Raw genomic sequence first — 19,391 nt, forward strand, 5'->3', positions numbered from 1 at the left:
GTGTCCTGAGCATTGCAGGAAGTTTAGCATATGTCAGTGAGACCTGTCAATCATTGTGACAACCCAAAACATCCTTCCCACAATTACAGATGCTCCCTAGCAAGACGTTTTCTCACCCTCATTGAGAACCTACGGATGGTGTTGGCTCACCTGCAACACCGCAGCCCATACCCTGTGAGTGTAGAGCTCATGTCCTGCTCTTCCCCAGATGCCTGCTTGGTAAGAGGTTCCAGGTTATTAAATATTTGCATTTCTAGAACGCTAAATACAATGGGTTCTCAAATAATTACAATATAATGCTGAGACAATGATTCAGAACATACCTGTACTTTAAATGATTTATAAGGCAAAGTGAAATCTGGCAGAAATTCAAGAGGCATGGTTATAACTGGTGTTCTTCATTTTGTGGCCATGCTATAAAATGAGGTTTTAGAATGTCAGCTCTCAGTTCATGGATAATAATAAGAGGATGTGTCCTAATCAGATTTGGGATTGGGGGTGCCTTGGAAGGCTAGTTGGGAAATTCTGGAACTTCGATTTGGTGGCTAGCCGTTAAAATCTCAGAAGAATCCATTCCTGCACTGGTTTGGGAAGTTACTACTCTATCTTAAATCCATGTCAAAAAGAAAAACACATATGCATTTATGTATATTTGATAAGCTACATTTTATTGTCCTGATTATCAAAGAGCTTTTACTGGGCACCTATTGTGAGCCAGGCACTGTGCTAGTTTCTTTGAATGCATTAATTTAACGCCCACAAAATATTGTGGAGAGCAGTATTATCATTCCCAGTTTGCATGTCCAGAAATGAAGACAAGAAAGTTGTGGCAGCTTACTCAGGATCACCAAGCCGGTAAGTGGCAGTGCCGGTTTCAAACCCAGACTTTGAAATTCATTCTGTAAATTCTTTAGACTACAGACAGGCCTCTGGAGTGGTTTTATCCAACAGATACCACCAAGTGCCAGGCTCTTGGGCACAGGCAAACAGGGCGGGGATGTCCCGGCCTGACTGGATGGACGGATGGGTGCGCGGACAGATGGATAAAAATAAACGACGGAGGCAATGCGTGCAAGAATGAGGGAATCAGATGGAGAGAGGATAGAATGGAAGGGTAAGCGAATTGGGGACTGAATGAGGAAGTAAAGAAGGGAATGGAGTGAAATGGGAGGGAATGACTGGATGGATGGATGGATGGACGGATGGATGGATGGACGGATGGATGAATGAATGAATGAATGAATGAATGAATGAATGAATGAATGAATGAATGAACGAACGAACGAACGAACTTAGAAGTGAGAGTCTGGAAGCTCCGCTCCCTGCAGCCCAGCGCGGGGCGGCCGGCGGGTGCGCGGACGGGCGGCTACTCCACACAGTACGGTAGGCGCGCAGCTCCTCCTCAGGCCCCTCGCGCCTCCTCCCGCCTCCTCCGCCGCCGCCGCCACCGCCCGCCCGCCCGCCGGCCGCCCGGACCCCAGTCCCCGGCGGGCGGGCGGGGTAGCCGCCGCGCGCCGCTGCGCTCGCCCCGCCGCCGCCGCCGCCGCCCGGCGCGCCGCGATGCGCAGAGGGGCCGCGCGGCACCATGAAGCTCCGCAGCAAGGCGGCGGCGCTGCTCCTCCTGGCGCTGGCCGCGCTGCTGCTCGCGCTGCTGTCCCTGCGCGCCGGCCGCGCCGAGCCCCCCGAGCCAGCAGCGCGCCCCGTGCCCGCCCCGCAGCGCCCCCCCGCGCCGGGCCCCGCGCGCCCCCCGGGCCCGGGCGTTCTCCCGGGGGCCGGCCCAGGCGTTCGGGGGCGCCGGCCCCCGCGTCCGCGCCCGCGAGCCGGTCGCCGGGGCGCCCCTAGCCGGGAGAAGTTGGCGAGGTGAGTCGCGGCCGCCCCGGAATCCCAGCAGGGGACCCCGTCTCACTCCTCCGCCCGGGCCGGGTCCGCGGGAGGCTTTGGGCTGGAGGGACAGCCTCTAAGTTCACCCACGGGCTGCCCACTCCCACAGCTCACCCCGCTGGAAGTGCAGAACACCTTGGTGGAGTCCCCGCCTGGGGCTAATGATCACGACCGTCCTTGGAAATGAAGTGTCGGGGAAAGCGGTTTCTGTGTTAAAGGTTTTAACTGTCAAGGCAAGGCGTCTGTTTTCACTCTTGCAAACATGCCCTTTCTTTAATTTTTCAAAAACCATCACGACGCAAGAATGCTTTATCTAATTCTCGTGTTTCACTGGAGAATTTTTACTAAAAACTTAGATCTGATCGAACTGGAAAAGTTTTTTTCACCAAAGACTGACTACCTCTCAGTGAACCTTGAATCTCTTAGGCACTCGACCTACGTTTATTAAAAAGAAGTTTCTCCTTGGGAGGAGTGGTGCGTGGCACGGCAACTAGAAAGTGGGGGTTTCCCTGGTCCTAACTCAAGTATGAGTCTGTTTCAGACTCCAGTATGGTCAGAGTCCCACAAGAAGACATCCTAACCTTGGACATGACGTTTGATTCTTTCTTACCCCGAGGCCTAACCCGCCACAGCTTTGCTTCAGAGCCTTTTATCTTTCCCGTGGGGTTACTGGAACGCCCGCAGGTTAGGGATTTGCGTTCATTTCCTTTGTTGTGGAGAGCTTTTTAACAATCCCCTCGTCTGGTAGCGGTTCTGTTTCCTATACCCTTTTGAAGCCGTTGATGTTTCTAACTGCTGTTACAGCATCCCCGTTTGCCTGGGCTCCTTGATTACTTGAAATGAGTTGAAGAATTCTTTTTGACTGTAATGACTACATCTATTTTGGTGCTTTTACTGTAATGGAGAGAAATGACAGAAAACCTCCAGAAGTTAGGTATGTCAGCTTTAGTTTCTCTTCTGCCTCATAATAAATGTACAGATGGGTACTGACAAGTTTTAGGAGGGGGAAAAAACCAATGATCTATGGCATCACTTTTAAATATTTAGAACCACTTACAACCCCTTATGAATGGATAGCTCTTTAAAAGGATATTTGTATTAGGAACTCAATGGGATTTTCCCTCCTATATGCTGAGGTTTCTTACAATGGATTATATTATGGTTCAACTGCAAGTTTACTATGATTTGTAAACTGACAGGCCGACTTGTAATACCTGGCACCTTTTAACATAGGTAACCCTTTGCCAAACATAGTGCTAACAGCAGTACATAAAAATAGTCCTCGTTAATATTTACATTATGCATATTATCCAGGTCATCTGCATGTAATCCTACAATAGTGGTTCTCAAAGTGTGGTCTTTAAACAGGCAGCATCAGTGTCACTTGGGGCCTTGTTAGAAATGCAGGTTCTCAGGCCCCATCCCAGCCCCACTAAATCAGAAACCATAGGGTGAGCTTAGTATCTGTTTTTTAACAAGCCCTCCCATTGTTTCAATGCACTCTGAAGTTTGAGAGCCTGCTCTCTGAAGCAAGCACTAACACTATCCCCATTTGACAGATGAGGAAAGTAATGTACAAGGTTTAGCCTTTTGCTCAAGGTTCTTAGATAACATGTGGTAGATAAAGATAAAGATAAAGCAGTCTGGGCCCAGGTTGAGCTCTTACCTGGTAGGCTGATGTCATACACTAGTCTTTCCCGCATTTCATAATTCTTCTGAGATTGTTCTAAAGAAACATCACAGATTTTTGCAACTACCTCATTCTTCAAGGTGTTGGGAACACTGGGGCAGCATCTCCTTGTCTCCATCTGAACAAATTGGCTCTGACTAGGAAGAGATCATGAACAGAATCCAAATGGATATTTTAGGGAAGGACTATTTCCATGAGCAACAGTACCTCTTGAAGCCATTTTTCTTTTGAACATATCTCTTATATTATCGTGGAAATCATGGCCAACACCATAGGAATAAAAAACAAATTTAAAAACTCAGGAAAGAGGGGAAACCAAGAAAGCCACCGAAAGTGTCAAGTTCAAATGCATGAACATGCATGGCGGGTGTCCTCTGGAGAAGACATTTTCTGGGGACTTATTAATGTTCCTTTTACTACCTAGACAGAAGTGGCGACAGAAGAGTCTGAAGCAGTGAGGAAGCAGGAGGAGAGATCTGTGCACGGACTCCTTTATTGCTTTCCTAATCCTGCCTGGGTTAAATTTTTGTGGTTGAGGAGGAATTTCATTTTAGGGAGGAAAAAGAAAGCCTCGTGTTTTCAGAAAACGAGTGCTTTAATCTCTTAACGTGGCTAGAATCCAGAGGAGATGAAGGCTACGTGATCTCATTTCGCAGGCCTGGGGAGTAGTCAGCTGAAAGCTTGGAGTTGGATGTGACACAGTCCACCACCTGCTGACCATCCGTGGAGGGGCTGCCTCCCCCCAGGGTAGGGCTGTAAATGAAGTTCTGCCACGTCAGCGCAGGAAACATAGTACTCTCCTTCCACATCTTGTTTTCATTTTGGAGAAGTTTCCAGGGACTTGCCTAGTTAGCAGTCAGACCCTACAATTTTATAACTAGTCATTTGTACGCAATCTGTTCTGTGGTGGCCTCCCCTTTCTGCAAATATAAAGCCAGGATTTAAGGTCTGAGCTTTTAGGTCAAGGGTGGGATCTGAAAATGGACACCACACTCTAAGAAGCAGTTCCAGTGCACAAGAGGAACGAAATCTTCCTTCTATTTTGGTTTATTGGTGATTTATACCTGGCTGACTTCCAAAAAGAATTTGAGATGACTTATAGTAAAAAACACACATACAATAGGGCCATTGAAATAGTTATAAAAAAATGAAAAGTCATAAAGAAGAGGGGGAAATAAGTACTGTTTGTCAAAAACTGAGGCCACTATTGTTATGAGGATTATGTGTTAAATTTAACCCTAAGCTTCCTGGCAGCCATGTCAAAAAGAGAACTGTGATGTGCTACCTCCTTTGCACTGAATGATGAGAGGAAAAGATTATCAAGAGAGGTGATTTGGTTTTCATTTTCAATTGAATTCCAAAGAAGAATTTTACTTGGGAATTAACTTTGCACTTTAGAAAACTGTCTTTCCAGCTTGCTTCTGAAAACTCTTCTTTAAGCCTACAAATAGAAAAGGAAGTTCACTATCACTGCCAATCAGGGAAATATAAAAAAAGAATTTGACATCTGCAGTCCAGAGAATTGGGTTCCACTGCCAAGCCGTTTCACCTTAATTTCCTCATCTGTAAAATGAGCAAGTCAATCTGAAAGTTTTCTGAGGTCTCTTCCAGCTCTGACATCTCACAATCTTGTGATGAGATCATCAAGGGTAGCTTCAAACTCCCAGCAATGACTACTGCTAACCCCTTTGTGCTGTCTCTTGCAGAATCACTGCTTCTTATGTATTGGCTCAAGTCTAGAACTCTTACTGGTTACACAACCTCAACCCTCTCCTCTACTTTATTCTTTTTCTTCTGTGTTGGCCTGGATATTGCTGTTTTCTCTTAAAATACGGTTTCTAAGGGAGACTTAGGCTACCTCTAAGCTCTGTGGTGCTCCTCTGCCAATTCATTCCACAGTCATTCAGCAAATGTTTATTGCATATATTCTGGGCCAGGCATTCATTGTTCAATGGTGAATGGAGTTGCCGCCCTCCCAGAATTTGGAGGCAAAGAGAAGACAATACAGAAACACGTTACACTTGGCAGCCTCCCCATCTGCCCGAAAGAGAGGAAGCGAGCATACTTGCCCATCAAGAGATACCATTTCCTGCAGTTCCCTTTGCTCTTTGAGATAAGTCTTCTCAGAAGGTTCAAGACAGAACAAAGATCTCACTAAAGAGGGATGATGTTACATAGCAAAATGCCAAGTCTGTGGTCATCCTAAAAGTAGTTGGTAGCATATTAAAGCACATTAGAGCACATTAATGTTCTCCAGATTTTGGGTACCATTTATGATATTTTGTCTTCAGGTCCTGATTTTAATCACATTTATTTTTGTTGATTAGTCCATGAGTCTCCTCTTTTACCCTCTGCACATGCTGGATGAGCATGCCCTATTGGTTCTGTCTCAAAGTACATCCCCACTCCTAGCAGTTCTACCACTTCCATGGTTACCCCTGAGCTTCTAAACACCATCTTTTTGCACCTGGACAACTGCAGTAGCCGGCTGTCTGGTTTGCATGGCTCCATTCTAGCGCCCTCTACCGACCATTTTCTGTACAACTGCTGAAATAACCTTAAATACAATGTAGACTCCATCAGGTCTTTGCTAGTTAAAGCCCGACAGTGACAGCCTTCCCACACGCCCTTGCCTGATCTCAGCCCCATTTAGCTCTCTGACCTCCTGTCCTACCACTACTCACTTCACTCACTCTGCTTCAGCGACACTGGCGTCCAGATACACTGAGCACATGCCTACCTCAGCGCTTTGTACTTGTTCCTTGTGCTGGAATGTTCTTTGCTAACATGTTCGCATGCCTAGCTATCTCTCCTTTCAGATCTGTGCTTTCAGATATTCTCCTCACAGAGTCTTCCCACCTGCTCTAGAAAAACAGAACCCTCCCATCATTCTCTACCCCTCACCCTGTTTAGTGAAATTTTTTTTAACAGCACTGATCATTAGATGACATTGTATTTTATATACTCATTTCTTCTCATGTACATGTCATGTCTTACTAATCATTGTACTGCTGACATCTAGAACAGAGATGATCTCATAGTGGGTACTCAAATATTTGTCGAATGAACTCATAAATAGATGAAGGAGTCACCTGTGCCAGCACTATGTTAGACTTTACTTTTATTATTAAATCACTTATTATTTAATAATATCAAAACAATCCCATCCCCTGTAGGAGAATCGTGAAGACCTTTAATAGTAACATCCTTCAAAAGGAGGGAATCTTTTTTCTTTGTAATAGATTGTAATTTTTAGAATAGTTCTACATTTTTAAAAAAGAAAAAATGAGAAAGTAGTGGGTATAGTTTCTCTATACCCTGCACCCAGTTTCCTCTATTATTAAAATCTTACACAAGTATGACACATTTGTTACAGTTAATGAACTAATCCTGTACATTATCACTAATGCTTAGTTTATTCAGATTTCCTTAGTTTTTACCCGATACCCTTCTATTTCAGGATCCCACCCAGGATCCCACATTACATTGAATTGTCAAGTCTCCCAAGGCCCCTCTGGGCTGTGGCACTTTCTCAAACGTCTCTAGTGTCCGACGGCCTTGAGAGTTTCGAAGAGCGCTGGTTAGCTGTTTTGTAGGCTGCCCCACCACTGGAGTGTGTGTGATGTTTTCCTCTTGATAATACTGAGGTTATGGATTATTGGGAGGAAAGCCACAAGCGGTTATGTGCCATCGCCTCATACCAAGTGTATAGACTGTCACATGACATCTAACTGCTAACATTGGCCTTGGTCTCTGGGCTGAGGTAGTGTTTGTCTGGTTTCTCCACTGTAGGCTTCCTCTCTTCCCCCATCTCCACACTGTACACTTTAGAAGGAGGTCACCGTGCATAGCCCACCCCTCAGGTGTGAAGAGTTACGCTCTCTCCACAGGGGGAGTACCCGTATGAATTACTTGAGATTCTTCTGCATGGGAGGTTTGATGCTTCTGCCCCATTTATTAGTTTATATGGACCGATAGATATTTGTTTTATGCTCTGAGTTACAATCTAATATGACTATATTTGTTGCTTCAGTTCTTTCTGTTTGGGCCATTAGGAGCTCTTTCAGTTGGCTTCTGTGTTCCTCTGACATACCTCTTCCCTCAATGTGTTTTTCGGAGTTTTGTTTTCATTTTTATTTTTTTGAGCACTCCCCTACTCGCTGGCACTGTAAGATACTCCAGGATGCTCATCTTGTATGTTTCTTGCCATTTCTTCAAGGAGCCCTGACCCCTCTCTTGGGAGAATGGTTATTAGTAACCACGATCTGGGTACTAGGCATGCTTGTTGCTACTGGGTTATCATTTCTTTTAGGTGACAGAGCAGCTTGTATATGCTGGCAGGGCAACACATATGTGTTTATACTAACATATGTATATACACATATTTATAAATATTTCCATATGCAGCCATCTCTATATTAAGTTAAACATGGGTGCATCCTGTCTCCAGCTCTAATCTATTACCACATGGATCATTCAACCTCCTTCCTTTGCTTATCTGGGGGAGGGAATGTTTTTATTTCCCAAAAGCCCCAGCAAGTTTACTCCCATCTCATTGCCTCCTGTAGTCTGGAGAAGGGGTGGGAAGGAGCAGAGGGGCAGGATAGGACGAACTCTTTGACTTAGGCCAAGCAGAGCCCACCCCTTGAGTGAGGGATGTGGCCAAGACCACCCAAACCCCCAGGGTGGGGGGAGACATGGTAGATAGTGTGGTTGGCTCCTGACTGCTGTCCCCACCCCCGTGCCCCACTGCAGTTTGTGAGTAGACTACACCTCCAGGACCCAGTTGAAGCCAGCCATGATAACCCCATCCTTGCATAGTGTAAGCTTTGCGTATCCAGGATGAAAACATTCAAAACGTTCATTACTCTGGCAACAGAGTATCGGTCTACAGATGTTACAGGCCTCAAGCTGGTCGAATAAATCCAAAAGGAAGGACTTATTTTACATTATTGGACACAAAACTCCATATTCTGGGTATGAACTAGGAAATAAATAGCCCCAGTTACTCCCAAGATCCTTAGAGAACCAGCTGTAGGATAAAACCTTCACTCCAAGCAGCAGAGTAGAGAAAGAAGGGGATTCATGAGAACATGACTGAGCCCAGGAGTCAACACACCCTGAGGTCTGCCCTACTTGGGCCCTACATGCATTGCAAGTGAGGTTTCTGTTATTTCTGCATCCAACATCTTAAGCAAATCAGCTGCTGCCCTAAATCAACATCTCAGTACTGTCAGTGGAGAGGAAGGGAACCCACAGGAAGTAAATATCTGCCAACCCAGGAGCAGCCAATTTAGGCACTTGATCTTAACCCAGGGGCAGGTGAGTCAGGCACTGGGTCCTGAGCCCAGTTAGAGCCTTTTTTTAAGGGATGTGGAACATTGAGATTAGAGACACTATAAGGGCAAACAGTTTCTAGTGGCTGAGACTCTAAGGTCTGCAGCGTAGGAATTGGCAGCCGTGTTTCTGCCAGGTGGAGAAAGCCGGTCTGCATTGAGAGTCCCTGACCCCAAGGTGACGTGCGGAGATGAGGAGCAATGCAGGGCAGCAGGGAAGCTGGTGTTGGGGCGGGTCCTGGTGTCCATCCCAAGGTCAGCTTCTGCCCTTCGCTGGCTGGGCGGTTTCACCCCTTTCCTACACTCCATGAATTGCGTTTCTGTCACTCACCACCAAAGAATCCTGGCTAATTTGGGTATACAGCACCTGCTTTTAGCACCTTTTCTAAATTCAGTTAAAAGAAGCCATATGGACACTTATCTCCATGCTTTCAAACTCAGAGGTGAAAGTCCTTGGGAGAACATTTTAAAACAGGTTTCTTTTCCTTAGAAATACTTGTTTTCACATTATAATTCACTGTAAGAAAATTAGAGATGAAGTTTTATGGCATATATATTTTACCACCATTTAGAACATTTTTAAAATGAAAATAAGAGACTGTCATTGAAGATGGAATTGATTTTACATCCCCCTCCAAATCCTCTCCAGCACTTAATTTATTTCAGATTGTGAAATTCAGAAAACTGCCTCTAGAAGAGGAATTTCTTGACTTTATTCAAACTGTGATTTTTGTGCCAGCAGAGCGCCTTTGTGTATTTGAAGGTGACTTTTCGATGACCACCTGTGCCCCCTGTCCTCACCCTCTTTCAGCAACACCAAAGACTGTAATTTTCTAGTCAGAATTCATCATAGCACAATTTAGAATCCAAGTTTTACATAAGTAAGAGACAGTAGGGAACACAGAATCCAAAATATGACTTCATTTTGTGGTGGGGAGAGGGAGGTCCAAAGAGGTAACATAATACTAATGTGCAGAGAGCGCCTAGAACAGGACTGGCTCATGGTGGTCACTCGACAAATGATTTCCTCTCCTGAGCGCTGTTATCATCCGCTATTGCTTTGTCAGTTAGGAACAGAATCCTCACTAGACCCAGCTACCTGGCTGCGTGGCTTTGAATTAGTCAGTCCTTAGCAAACCTTGGCTTTCTCCTGAGTTCAATGATGAAATGAAATAATACAAGTAAAATGCGCACACAGTGTGTGCCATACAAGAAACTGTCAGCAAATGTCAGCTGGGGCTCAGCTGCAAATTCAGGCAGGCTTTACTTGGGTTATGACTTGAGGAAATCAAGACTCAATTTCCATATATAATATGTGATACACCAACCCCAGTCTCCTCATCCTCAGTTAAAGCTGGAGGAGCAGATGAAGGAGAACCTTCTGACTGGTTCTTGGGTGATGGGCTATTCTGGGGAGTTTCAAGCCCAGAATTCTGGCTGTCTGTGGCTTTGATGTCTACTCTTGAGCAGACAGCTATTGCTCTCCAGCTTAGGAAAGCAGAGGGTGAGTGAAGAGTTTTGAGGAATTAGGAGGCATTCTCAGGGAACCGAAATGCAGAATTTTGTCCACAGACCCTGCTATGGGGTTTACAACTGGTTGGGCTTGAAAATGCTCTGCATTTTCCTCCTCCCAGTTTTGTGAGAATGATGAGGACCCTGCTTGTCTGACCACTGGCCCCAAAGTTACAAGCCTTGGTGTTCAAGTATCAGATTTCATCCCTCAGGGAGAATGAGTTATTGGAAATTGGTTTTGTAGAATAAACACAAGAGAAGTTGTATACACAATGGGAATTGGTGTTTTAGAGGACCCTCCTAGAGAAGTTTAAAAAGTGTGCACATCTGGTTTGCAATAAGATAGGGTATTGGTACTTATTAATATGTGCTTTTTGCTGCTCTGCCTAGCCATTTTTGGCATGGATATAAAATATGTAGAGAAAATTGAAGGCTTCTGATGCATTTCAAGTTAGTATTTAATAACAATGATGGTGATAACAACTAATATTTAATGTGACTTAAAATATGCCAGGTACTGTATGAGGCACTTCACCACACTATTTCATTTAATCTTCATAACCGCCTAGGAGATAGGTGCTATTATTAGATAGTCAAAACTCTTTCAGTTGCACGTGATAGGATCTCATCTCATTAAGCTTATCTCAACCATAAAAGGACACTTCCTGGCACATATACTGTAAAGTACAGAGGAGATAATGCTTGTGTCATAGGTATATGCAGGTATCTACCCATGATACCTCCGTCTTTCATCTCTGCTTCCTTCTTTGTGGGCCACACTCTCATATGAGTTTCCTCCACGTGGTAGTTCTAACCGGCCTGGGCTTGCATTCTCCTCCCTTAGTAACCGCTAAGGGAAAAGCTTAACTCCTGGACCAGTCCCAGGGCTGCCCCTCTGTTGCCCTGACTTGGGTCACAGGCATAGCCAATCACTGCCAGCCATACCTGGGGAGGATGCCTCAGCCATCCAAACCTCATAGAACAGAAGAGGAATAGTTGGTTTCCCCAAAAGAAAATTGAGGTGCTCTTACTAGAAGCTTGTAGAAATGGGTGCTACCAAGAGACACCAAAGTCAAAACCAGATGTCCTCTATAATCGATATGCTCATTTTACAGGTGGCAAAACTGAGGGTTGGATGTAGTTAAAGAATTTGCTCAAGTTGGGACAGCCAAGTGGCAGACCTAGAATTTGAAGCCAGGTCTAGGTGCTTCTAGAGCCAAATTGTTTACGACAATCCTGTACTTGGGCACAAATCTTGAAATTTGAGCTGTGTGATTGCCATGTAGAATCCATTTGAGGAAGAGCCCTTTGATTAATTCTTTTTTTGTATTTTCATATTTTTCATATTTGTAGAGGAAAAAAGAGGCTATAAAAATTTTGCCCTTTTTATAAGAGTTTTTATACACTAACACATTTATATACACACACCCACATACACTGCATAAACGTCTGGAAGTTTAAGCCATCTGGAAGATTATACCAAAATGTTAGCAGTGGTTATGGAGTTGGAATTAGGGGCGCCCTCCTTTGGCTTGTCTGCATCTAAAATTTTTTTCTATGATAAATGTATGCATTACTTGTATAATTTATAAAACAAAGTATATACATTATCATAAAAATTAAAAACCCCTTATTGGCCTGAGGCATAGGAGGATGGAAATTAGTTGGGGAGACCATTTTTCTCCCTTTACATCTTTCACATTCTTTTTCGAGAAATGAGATAGAAGTGTCCATTTGTAGAATATGTGATGCTCATTCTTCTCCCTCACATGTCACCAACCATTTATTTCACACTAGCACTGCTAGTTCATATTTTAACATCTCAATAACATCTTAATTTGAAAGGAAGAGGGAGATGGAGAAATACATTCTCCTGTGCATCAGGAGCAATCCTAAGGGAAAAAATAAAAATGTGAATTAGTCCAGGCAGCATCATAGAGTTTTGGAGGGAGAAGAATTATAAACACAGTTGTGTGGTGACCTCAGCTAATGGCGAATGGATGGATTACACAGGTTAGAGTTGCTGAAGGTCATGGGGCTGAAAGCCGGTCCAAGCTCAGATGGCTAAGCCAGGAGCCCTGAGTAAGATAAAGGGTTCATATGCCCAGACTGGACTCCTTTTCTAACTCACTTGTGCATGGCCCCAAATAGAGCACAGTGATTCAAAGCATGAGCTCTGAAGTCCAGCTTCCTGGGTTCGACTTTTTGCTCTGCTACTTACTAATCATGAGGCTTGTGTATGTGTACAATGATGTCTAAAAGCAAGCACATGTACATAAAGACACAGACAAAATTACCAACTTTAGGCATTAAACATCTACTATGCATTAGATGTAGACTTTGTTTAGGAACACAGCCATATTTCAAATATCATGATCCAAACTAAATATATAATATTCATAACTGGATGCATTTACCAAATTGTGGTGTTAAGCACACTCCCCACCCCTCCCCTTGGCAGTTTTTTGGCACAGTCTTAACACCGTTCATACAGTACCATGACTTCAAGGCAAATGTCAGCTTCTCTGGCTATCTTGGAAGATTAATGATACTTGATTTAACTCCAAACCACGGGTCATTAAAAGTGATTTAACTGTTAGCACAGTCCTTAGCATCATGTCTGGGTTTCTAGGTGAAGCCTCTACTCACAGCATCAGGGGGAAATTTTTTGTCAGGGCATTGCTGCGTCCCCAAAGCTCTGGTTTGCAGGGAACTTTATTAGTGCCTCTTGCAGCCAACACTTACTGTGGATATAATTACTCATCACCAGACTCTCCTTCTAGAGCCAAAGCAAGATGTTTCTGCTTCCTAAACTGCCACTCTGGCCTCATTTGCAGACCTTCTCCATGTTTGAATAACTCTGACTTCTTGTAAAAGATTCCACTGGGGAGGAGGGTTTCTGTTACCCTGTTCTTCCTTAAGGTGAGCGTGCTCAACTTCTTAAAATTCATCTTCTACCCTTTTCCCCCCACATATTGCTATGTTTCCTTCCTGATTAAAACTTGTTATCAGCAGCACTGTTTTAGGCTGTATTTGAAAGAGCTGCAATTTTCCATCCAGCTGATGCTGGCCGTGTGTATCACTGCATCTGCCTGAGTTAATTTAGCTTGTCAGTTGCAGAGCAGCTCTGATAAGAGAGGAAGCAGGAGACGGCAGGAAAGAGGGGCTGAGTAGAGCCGATTACTCACTTTAATAATTCAGTGTGTTTTGCAGTAATAGGTTACAAAGTAAATAGCACTACACATAAATGCCCTATTTCATTATTTATACACTCCAGAAATTGAAGTTTAATTAAGTCACACTCTTGAGACTTTTAAGCGATTAAGGAGATGCCTCATCTCGGACAGAGTGGAGCCTCTGAGGTTATTCTGAATATCACTTTACATTTGCACAGGGAAGGCTGGAGCTGGGACACTTGGGGCAGCATTTTCTAAACATCAGTCATCCCCACATCAGCGCCACCATTCTTATTATATGGCTACATTACCATTGCTAACTTAAAGGAACGTTTTGCTTAATCTATCCTTGTTATAAACCTAAGTGCATGTATTGATATACTTATTTATTTAATAACAGCTTTATTGCAATGTAATTGAATATCCTTTGAAGATGTACAGCACAGGGGTTGTTACTTTATTCACAGAGTTGTGCTACCATCCCAACATCTAAGTTCAGAACATTTTCAAGAACCAACATTTTCAAGTTCAGAACCAATAAAGAAATTCTGTACCCATTAAGCAGTCAGTCTGCAATTGCCCCCCCTTCTCCTAGCCCCTAGTAACCACTAATCTGCCTTATGTCTCAGTGGATTTTCCTATTCTGGACTCCTTATATATGTATGGAATCATGAAATAAGTGATCTTTTGTGTTTTCATGAGGTTCATAGTTCATTGTTTTTAAGGTTCATGCATGCTGTAGCATGTATCAGCCCTTTATTCCTTTTTATTGCCAAATAATATTCCTTTGTGTGGATATACCACATTTTATTTATCCTTTCATAAGTCAATGGCCATTTGGGTTGGACTTTTTGGCTATTGTAAATAATGCTGCTATAAACATTTGTGTCCAAGTGTCTGTGTGGACCTATGTTTTCATTCCCCTTGGGTATACCTAGAGGTGGAACTGCTGGGCCATGTTCTATATTTAACCTTCTGAGAAACTGCCAAACTATTTTCTAATGTGGCTGCACCATTTTACAATCCTACTATAATGTTTGAGGGTTCTGATTTCTCCGCATTCTAAGCATATTTATTTTTAAGGGAAACTTTCTGTCACTGCCATAAATTGTCAGCAGTAACATAAGTAGAAGGTGATGGGCAAATCAAACACTAGGAAAACTGAACAATGTTGCTTATTTCTAGCTTGGTACTCTGTCTGCTGAATGTTCTGTACCTGAGATCTGCTGTCTTTTCAGTTGAAAGAGAGGATTAGGCAACATTAGAAAGGTGTTCGAGGTACAACGGCACCAAGTTGAGACTTTCTTATTGACATTGTTGAAGAAGAACTGCAAATGGAATGACTTTCTCACTATGAGACTCAATGTCATTTGAGTCTAAATGACAGTGTCTGCAGAGAAGACAAGCAGTGACTCTGTGGCATCTTACTACCCTGATGGACAGTGACTTAGTGGAGTGTGGGGGGACTTGATAATATGGGTGAATGTTGTAACTGCGATGTTTTTCATGTGAAACCTTCATACCTTAATAAAAAATAAAATTAAAAAATAAATAGATGACAGTGTTCTGAATGACAACTGCAACTTATGCATCACCCTTCTGGAAAACACGCATTTGGAGGCACTGACACCATATACAAGCTTGTTGCATTTTGTTTTATCAGTCAGCTCTGTGGTTGCATCATATAGGTAACTCAGGTGACTTGGGTAGTGTTAGTGATGTTGGGTTTTCGGGGGGTTTTTTCTCATAGTTTGATGTTTTGAGAGCTCTTGGGTTAATTTGAGAAACTCAAAATTACCACAGTCTTGATTGGGTAACAGCTATTAATGCAATAATTCCATTTTTGGGAATTAGTCTAAGGAAATAATGCAAAAGAAGGAAAAATTGTTGGCCCACATGTGTTTAATGCAAGCTTTTTTCTTTTTAAATAACTGAGAGCAATTTGAAACAACCAAAAAGAGGGAAATGATATAAAACTACAGTGTTTTAGTTGGATGCAATAGTACATAGCCAGTTAGAATGATGGTTATAAAGACTTCAAAAGTAATAAGAAAAATAAAAGAATCAGATAAAAAAAGTAGAATATAAAATTATATGTATGCTATTAGTACAGCAACAAAAATATATTCAGTGGAATAAAGACAAGAATATTACATGCCCCATCAAAAAAAAAAAGTTTATGGAGCAAGATTTTTTTTCCATTTATGGACTTTGATATTTCAGTACATAGTATTTTATATTGTTTTATTTGGGAATGCACATTGTGTTTTCATTCTGATCTTTTCTCTAAAATTAGAGATTTTTGTGTATTTACATTGTCTTCTATTGGTTGTATATAATGTTATTTACATGATATAAATTACAATGAGAGAATATGTGATCACCAGCTGACTTAAGCTTTTGAAAGGAAATAGCAAAGACCATGACAGAATAAAGCAGAGGATGCTCCTTCAGTGAGGTGGTCAGGGAAGGCTATTCTGCTGTCCAAACAAGAAGGAGGTGGCTGTGCAATGAGGCAGGGTCGGAAGAATATTTCAGGCAGAGGACACAGTTTGTGTAAAGGTCCAAGGGTATGAGCACAGCACTGGTGTCTCAGGTACAAAGACAGAAAAGGTGGTGGGTGTGGAGGTCACAAAACTGAAGAGTTCATGATTCTGGAAGCATCTCCTTAATAGCAGTTGAATCCCTAAGACTGATGACAGGAATTGAGACGGGGAGGAACACCACGAGTGAGAAGCTGAACTTGTCAGTGAATGAAGAGTAACCAGGGAGCTGAGAGATGGTGTTAACAAAGACAGGGAGAAGGTGGGAGACAGCTGGCTGTGATCATAGGTCCCATGTCTGGGTGTGGCGGTGAAGAGCAAGAAGGACACCCTTCTATTGCCCTGAAGCTTCTGGGGCAGGAGAGGAAAGACATTCTCCACTTCAGAGGTCTGGCCAGGCAGCCTCGCTTTCATTAAGGCAAGAGGAAGGGAATACCCTGAAGAAAGGCTAAGGGTAGAAGCGGTTTTCCTGGGGACTTGGGAGAGAGGAAAAGTGAGAGATGAGCGCAGATCCTTAGTTTCTGGTTTTAGCTATGACAGGTGGTCATAGTACAGGTGTGTTAATTTGCAAACTCCAGGGTCTCACCCAAGAGGTTATAAAACTGGAAGAATGATGGAGACTTGGATCAGGGTCCTAGCAGTGAACAAAAGGAAAGGAATGGATTCAAAGAGCACTTCAAAAGATGACTCCAGGTGAGACTGTGAGAGAGACTTAGCTAGTCAGTGGTGATCAGAAACATTTTTAAGCCCTATGTTAGGACTCTCCTTTGATTGCTGAGTTTTGAGTTTGTTTCCAACTAACTGACTTAAGGAAAAGGACATTTATTGGCTTAAAAATTGAACTGTCCACAGTTAAGGTCAGGCACACCTAGACCCAGGGACTCAAATAATGCCACCAGAGATCTGAATCCACCACCTTTTGGCTCTGCTTTCAACTGTGTTAAGTTGATACCCATTCAGGCTCTACCAGTGTGGTGGCCAAGAGGCTTGCCATCAACTCCAGCCTTAGCAATGGGTCTTAAAGAATCCCGGTCCGCTCCAGTCCTCCTTTCATAGAGTATAAGTAAGAACATAGTTAGCCGTCAGTCAGAGCAAGGCTGCAATTCCCCATCACCCATTCCCCACCAAAACTGGTGATTCAAGGGGTTAAGAAGTCCTAAGCTCACAGATTGGACTTCTCTTGGTCCTTGCAGAGTCACAAGTGACATTTGAGAGGTGCCGAGTGTGCCACTGGTAGGAGCGATGAAACGCACACCGTTTCAGCGCCCTTAAACTTGATTGTTCATCGTGACTGCCCAACACAAACGCTTATTACCCGTAGCCTGAGAGTTTTAATGTAATGTGAGAGGTAGTAGAGTGGGGGCAGTAAAGGCCTCATTAAATCCCAACTGCTGATACTTGAACTGCCACTAGGAGAGGCCTTTTGTTTTTAGTACCTGTCACCAGACACCAAGAAAGATTGCAGTTCCTAGCCCCTGCTTTTTGTACCATGCAGTACCAAATCACAGGAACCTGCAAAGAAGAGAAGTGGCTTGCAATGCTGCAAAGGAGGGCAATGCCTGTTTACTTTTACTACGTAGGTGTGAACAACACACAGTGCTGTTTTGGTTGGGGTTTTTGTATGTTTTTGTTTTGTTTTGCTTGTTTTAAGCTTCATCTGAAGGTTATCATTCTACTGCAATGATATTGTCCTGCAAATTGTGTTTTTCCTCTTTGGCCAAAAAGTGTATTGATATGTGACATTCCAGTTTGCCCATTTTTCTCTGCTCTGAAGTATTCACTTGAACATTATCAAATATATTCATGATTCTCCTGGGCTTGGACAGCAAAGTTATTTCCAGTTTTTTAGCATCATCACAGGGCTTCTGTGGGCATTCTTGCCTGGGTCTTCTGCAAAGGTGCAAGAGTTTCTTCAGGTTATACATGCAGGCATAGCACTGGAGGGGTGGAAGTTATATGTGCATCTTCAGTCCTGCTACATGTTGCCAACTGGCTCTCAAAATGTTTGAACCAACTTGCACTGCCCCTAGCAGTACTGAGCTGTCTCCTGTATCCATACCCACTCCAATGCTTGGATGGTCCAACTTTGTTCTAATTTCTTAATTTTTGCCAGTCTGAAAATAAGATGGAATAACTTTATGGTTTGAATGTGTCTTTCCCTGATTACAAAGTTTCAAGCTTTTTATTTGTGTAGAAGTGCACTATGTAGAGCTAAATAAGGCAGTTTTTCTGTTTGGGGGATAGGGGAATGGTTCACATTTAAGATATCTAAGCGGTGGCATTTCTTGGTTTAGTACGTTTGGATGGCACCTGTGTTCCTAAATATTGAGCATAATTTTAAGCAAATGAGTTTGCATTAAATCTCTTTTGTGGTTTGTTTTGGCTAGTCTTTTGACTGTGATTTTTTTAATTGACTGTGATTTTAGCATTAACTGTGACACGTTCTTCCCAATCCTGTGTGTAAGAGAGTTGGGTTTAGCAGCAGGTATGAAAACCCACCCATAGACATCTGAGTCCTGATGTCAGGGGTCCTCAAATTCCCTAGGCACACTCCTGATTTAGCTCCTTAGCTCTGACTGTCTGCTCTGCCTGGAATCCTCACCCAGGAGCATATGACTCACTCCCACACCTCCTTCATGTTTGTCATCAGATCTGACCTTCTCTGTGAGGACTTTGTACTCTGTAATATGTACCAGGCCACAGCTCCTCCTGTGTCCCTCCCTCCTTAATTATATATTCCTGCATAGCCTCGATCACTGGAAAACTTTTACTTAATTACCATCTGCATGCCTATTATTTCTTTCTTTGTGTTTCCCCTGCCACCTGTAGAATGTCACATCTGCAAGGGCAGGCATCTTAGTCTGTTTTGTTCACCACGGTCATCCTGGTGCCTAGAATATGCCTGGCTCAGTGTAGTTTTGTTGATTAATAAATGGGCTGGAGTTAGCAAGAAAAAGCACAGAAGAGCATTTTTGAAAGAGAGAGATAATGCATATGCCAGGACCTAGAGACAGCCCAGCATGTCTCATGACTAGAAATGAGGTGAAGAGTATGAGTACATGTGGGGCTATGTCTATGACTATGAATGGCTGTCCACCCAGGCTGGGAGTGCTAGGGGCAGATGTAAGACATATAAGTAGGAGCCACGATTAGCAGTTTAGATTTGACCTTGAGGGCAGTCGGGAGGCATTACATGATTTTTACTGAGGGACTAACACAATCGTATTTGCATTTTAGAAGAACCTCACTCTAG

At 43.3% G+C, this 19,391-nt stretch overlaps 1 protein-coding gene across 4 annotated transcripts in view; it reads left to right on the forward strand.

Annotated features, from left to right (window-relative positions):
* The first annotated feature begins 1,462 nt into the window (after positions 1-1,462).
* The window catches only part of GXYLT2 (glucoside xylosyltransferase 2), a 71,893-nt gene continuing 53,964 nt past the window's right edge, over positions 1,463-19,391 (forward strand). For 3 of the 4 annotated variants that reach the window (XR_012128971.1, XM_017652218.3, XM_073230915.1), the window contains exon 1: positions 1,463-1,860. Coding sequence is in view for 3 of the 4 variants with exons in the window: in XM_017652218.3 (XP_017507707.2) it covers positions 1,586-1,860 (275 nt within the window). In the remaining variant the exon portion in view is untranslated. Of the gene's footprint in view, positions 1,861-2,714; positions 2,816-19,391 lie in introns of those variants that run through there. The other variant, XM_073230916.1, reaches the window with a different exon arrangement.

The sequence above is a fragment of the Manis javanica genome, chromosome 3 (genome assembly GCF_040802235.1).
Source record: "Manis javanica isolate MJ-LG chromosome 3, MJ_LKY, whole genome shotgun sequence".
Lineage (NCBI taxonomy): Eukaryota > Metazoa > Chordata > Mammalia > Pholidota > Manidae > Manis > Manis javanica.